The 5,180-nt window shown below is 34.1% G+C and overlaps 1 protein-coding gene across 2 annotated transcripts in view; it reads left to right on the top strand.

The window, feature by feature from the left end:
- Window positions 1-2,259: 2,259 nt before the first annotated feature.
- LOC109190973 (protein LURP-one-related 8) overlaps window positions 2,260-5,180 on the top strand; it is a 5,704-nt gene continuing 2,783 nt past the window's right edge. Inside the window, exons 1-2 of one of the 2 annotated variants that reach the window (XM_019341563.1) lie at window positions 2,260-2,652; window positions 2,878-3,278. In XM_019341563.1, coding sequence (XP_019197108.1) covers window positions 2,374-2,652; window positions 2,878-3,270 — 672 coding nt within the window. In that variant the 5' untranslated portion in view covers window positions 2,260-2,373 and the 3' untranslated portion in view covers window positions 3,271-3,278. Of the gene's footprint in view, window positions 2,653-2,877; window positions 3,541-5,180 lie in introns of those variants that run through there. The other variant, XM_019341562.1, reaches the window with a different exon arrangement.

Genomic DNA, 5,180 nt, shown 5'->3' with positions numbered 1-5,180 from the left:
AACAAGTAAGCAGTATATTTTATTATTTTATTGAAGCATGAAATCTGATAAGACTCAATTTCCAGTGAACAAACGAAAAGAATTTCGAAGTTTACTGGAAAAGGAAAATCGACGAACTCGAAGAAGAAGAAATATTTGAAATGACCATTTTTTCCTCATGAATAAAAAATTTAAAAAGGTTTTAATTTTTCCGGCCAATTTTTACCGGTGCTTTGGTCGGGAGGACCAAATCTCCTAAAAAACATAGTTAAAGGACTAAATTGTTAGTTTTGAAAGTCACAGATCAAAATTAACACGATCCGTATAGTCATAGAACTAAAAGTGTAATTTGCTCATATTTTGTCTATTATTTTGGTGTAACTTAGGACATACACCGTCGGATACTGTAACTAATCATTTGCTGAATTATTGTAGACATTTTATGGGTGGAACAATTAGATCAATATATTTTTCTATGCAGATGTATGTACTGTATTAAAATCGTACTACATTCCACTTCAAAAGTTACCTTACAATTTTCAAATTATTCCAAATGAATCATTGCTTCATAGATAATATAATGTCACATTAAAAGGTGAACATAGAAAGCAAAATTAAAAAGGAATATAACATTTTTCACATGCTAAATTAAAGATTTATTGTTTATTTGTAGATTTAACTCTTACATTTGTTGGGTGTTTATGATTTATGAATTTGGTCACTCGCCACAGATCAATTAAGAAGGTGTTCCATCTATTTAAATATGATAATTGAATTTAAAAAAAAAAACTAAAGATTATGAATATGTTTTAGTAAAAATAGTTAGTTTATTCGATAAAAAAAAATTACATAAGTTATTGTTTGAATATGGATAAGTCCATAATTCATTAATTCTGGGGTGAGAACCAAGTTAATAACAACACTTACAACAATAAATTTAAAAATAATCTAATATTGCCTTAAAATGAGCGGTTGAGTGGTGAAACATAATTATTTTACCACAATATCACATATGATATTTCTAGTGTAATTTATCCCTCCATAAGACATTCACAATAGTGGATTTTGAAAGATTTTTGCAGGTTTTAAAGCTTAGGTTAAGGTAGGGGTGTTAGTGAACATAGCTTTCGACAAACTACTCGTGTTCGTGTTCGGTAAGCGTTCGTTTGTTAAGATAAACGAACCATTAACAAACAAAAATTAGAGTTCGATTAATAAACGAACAGAGCTTGAACAGTTGTATGCTCGTTTGCTAAGAGATAGTGAACAAGGCTGTTTGTGTTCGTTTAATAATATTCGTGAACAAGCTTGTTTAGTGTTCGTTTAATAATGTTCGCGAACATGAACATAGATTATTTCTTGTTCACGAACGAATTGTGATCATGAACATGTGTAGGTGTTTGGTTATTAAAGGTTCACGAACGTGCTCATGAACGTAAACCAACATGTTTGTGAACGTTTTTGTTAACGAATATGTTTGTTAACGTTAACGAACTCGTTCGTGAACGTGTTTGTTAACGTAAATGAACACGTTCGTGAACGGGTTCGCGAACATTAATAAACATGTTTGTGGACATGTTCGCAAACGTTAACAAACGCTAATGAACGCTTAACAAACGAACCCACGGACATGATTTAAAAAAAAAAACCTTAACAAACGAACACGACACGAACACCCCTAAATTCTTAACAAACGAACACGAACAACCTTCGTTCATCTATGTTCGGTTCGTTAACAGCCCTAAGTTGAGGAAAGAGAAATAGGGGAGAAATCGTTCAAGAACCTTACATGAGATCATTGGTTTTTGTAGAGATTGTGGGGCCCACTAGAAAACAAAGAATCTCTCGGGTTTGCGCGAGGTGCTCTAGGAGCGCCCAGTCCGGCTCGTTAATGTGAAGAATTTTTTATTTTTTATTTTTTAAATTTTGTTCTGTTTTTCTTTTCCCTTTCCTCTCATTATCTTTCTTAGTCACATTTGTCAAAAATTTTCAAAATCTACAACTATTAAGAATACTCTTAACTTCTTACACAAGAGAGGTTACTTTTAACTGTAAAATTTTTCACATCATTTTAAAAAATAAAAATTAAAGAATTAAATGTATAACAGAGGAAACTATGCAACTAATTTAGATGGGTTGTCCCAACTGTATACTCATTCTATAATGCATTGTCGTATCAAATACTTCCATCTCTTTTCCAAAAAAAAAAAAAAAAAAAACAAAAACAAAAAAAACTTTGATCTTTTGTCTGACCGCGTTGACCCGTCATATAAATACGTAACCTCAAGAAACTCACAATCATCTCCACACCCACCATCGTCTCTCTCTCTTCCCTCTGCAACCACCTACATCTCTCTACATTCTTCCCAGTCAGAACGTCACTTCTGATAATTGATGACAAAGGTACACCCAAACGCGGCCTCCGCCATTCCTACTGCTCTGGCTGATGAGGAGCTTCCCAGGCCGGCCTGCCACTGCCTCTCATCGCCGCCGCAGCCTACAGTGCTCACCGTGTGGAAGAAGTCGCTGCTTTTCAACTGCGACGGCTTTACGGTGTTCGACGATAAGGGGAACCTCGTCTACCGCGTCGATAACTACTATGACTCCAGCAATCGAGCAGAAATCGTTCTCATGGACGCCTCCGGCAACTCGCTCTTCACTATTCGCCGCAAGGTATGGATAGATCGCATCGAAATTTCGAGAAATCGATCGAATTTTGTTGGAATAGAATGAGTTGTTTAATTTTGAGAAATTGATCGAATTATCAAAAATTTTGAGAAATTGAATTGTGTTGGAGTATAATGAGTTGTTTAATTTTGAGAAATTGATCGAATTATCAAAAATTTGAGAAATTGAATTGTGTTGGAGTATAATGAGTTGTTTAATTTGAAATTCCAGAGGCTAAGCTTGGCGGACAACTGGGTGGTGTACGACGGAGAGACGGCGGATCGTCCGCTGTATTCGGTTAGGAAGCACGTGAGCCTCCTGAATTCGAAGTCCCTAGCGCACGTGACCTCGCTCCGTGGCTCCGGAGCGAAAGGATCGAAGAATGCCAGGGTTTTCGAGATCGAAGGGTCCTATGCCAACCGGAGCTGCGTCATGTACGACGACGTGCGGCGGCGCGTGGCGGAGATCAAGCGGAAGGAGGCCGTGGCCGGAGGAGTGATTTTCGGGAGAGACGTCTTCCGCCTAATTGTACAGCCGGAAATCGATCCTTCCGTCGCCATGGCGATGGTTATCCTTCTTGAACAGATGTTTGGAGGAGGCTCCTCCAGACGCTTTTCCTTCTGAATATATATATCCCTTTTTTTACATGCAAATTCCTCTTACTATTTTCCAGAAATTGATGGTTTTGAACGATTTGCTTCCCCCAATTTTTACTTTTTATTTTTATATATATGCATATGAAGTTAGCTCTTCTCTCTTTTAGTCACGGGAGAGCCAGCTCCAAGCGGGGAAGTATTCGTACATGTGTAGCTGTAAAGACAACTCTATTTACGAGTTGAAAAAAAAATATATGATAAGTGTAATGTAATGAAAGGGGTGCCTCGCTTTTTTTTTTTTTTTTTTTTTTTTTTTCCTTCTTTTAATTAATAAAAATTATATCATGTTAGTAGGAGTAAAAATAAAATAAAGAGTAATATTTTTTTAGGAGTGTATTACTAGGTTAATAATGTTTGATTAAAGTTATTTATTAATTTTTTTTTTTTTTTTTGGGGAGAAAAGGGTCAAAAATAGACTCTTAAACTTTACCTTAAAGATCAATTAGGTCCCTAAATTGTAGGAAAGTACAATTAAATTCTCAAACATGTCAAATTAGGTCAATGAAGTCCAAAAATTGATAAATGACATGTTATTACAGGTCATTTCAATTTCGCGCGACCGGCGAAAAAATTCGGTCACCAATGACAAAATCCGACCGTCTGATCGTCTTTCATTGGAGAAGACACGATCGTCTTCTCCAATCCATTGGAAAAGACGGCCGTCTTCTCCATTGGAGAAGGCGGCCGTCCAGTCGCCTTCTGCAGTGGAAGACGATCGGACGGTCGGATTTTGTAGCTGGTGACCAGATTTTTTCGCCGGTGGCCGGAAATCGTCGTCGGAATTGAAATGACATGTAATAATAGGTCATTTATCAGTTTTTGGGTTTCATCGACCCAATTTGACATGTTTGAGGATTTAATTACACTTTTGTAAAATTTAGGGGCCTAATTGACCTTTGGGGTAAAGTTTAGGGGCCTATTTGACCCTTTTCTCATTTTTTTTTATAGTATTTAATTTAATATTAGTACATAAAATTTACGGAGTATATATTTAGTAATTATATATTATATTAAAAGTATTATTAAATAAAAAAAAATTAAATTTACAAATCATAAAGAAAATAATAAAAGAAAAATGAGTTACATTAACTAATGAATTGTAAACAGAACACTTAAATTGAATTAAGAGTAGTAGTACATATTCCGTATATTATTAATTTTACAAGCTTCACTATGCTTTCTTTATCTGTGCAATACTCCTTCACTTTCAAAAGTTGGAGGTCCTACTTCTACATCATCAAATTTGTAATTCCTTCATTATTTTTCTCTACATTATTACTGCAATGGTCCCTAACTATTGACAATTATCAATTTTTATCCTCGACTTCAATTGGACCATAAATGATCAATTGACTATTGATATTTACCAATTTTTATCATTGATTTTTAATTTGAATATTAATGATCCATTGACTATTGATTTTGTCCCAAATTTGATCATCCAATTAAATATAATTTAGTAAATATTAAATTTAAAGGTAATAGTGTAAAAATTGACTTCTTGTTGAGATGAGCAAATTGGGTTCATAAACTTAATAGACTGGGTTCATTATTATTACTCTTAAATTTAATATTTACTAAATTGATTTTTAACTAGAATACCAAATCCGGAACAAAAACAATAGTTAATGATCATTTATGGTGAAATTAAAAGTCGATGATGAAAATTGTTAAAAATCAATAGTACCATTTATGATTCAATAGAAAGGCAGTGATAAAAATTGATAAATGTCAATAGTCAATGGACCATTTTGTAATTAACTTCTTTCAAAGGTGGTCACACTTTCACATTACATTATAATACTAGTTTTTCACGCGCATTACGCGAATGAAATAATGCCTAATATTTATTTGTAAATAAGTACTTTAAAGTATATC

This window comes from Ipomoea nil, unplaced genomic scaffold (assembly GCF_001879475.1).
Source record: "Ipomoea nil cultivar Tokyo-kokei standard unplaced genomic scaffold, Asagao_1.1 scaffold1596, whole genome shotgun sequence".
Taxonomy (NCBI): Eukaryota; Viridiplantae; Streptophyta; class Magnoliopsida; order Solanales; family Convolvulaceae; genus Ipomoea; species Ipomoea nil.
The sequence above is the reverse complement of the archived record's forward strand: the minus strand, read 5'-3'. Positions and strand labels throughout refer to the sequence as shown.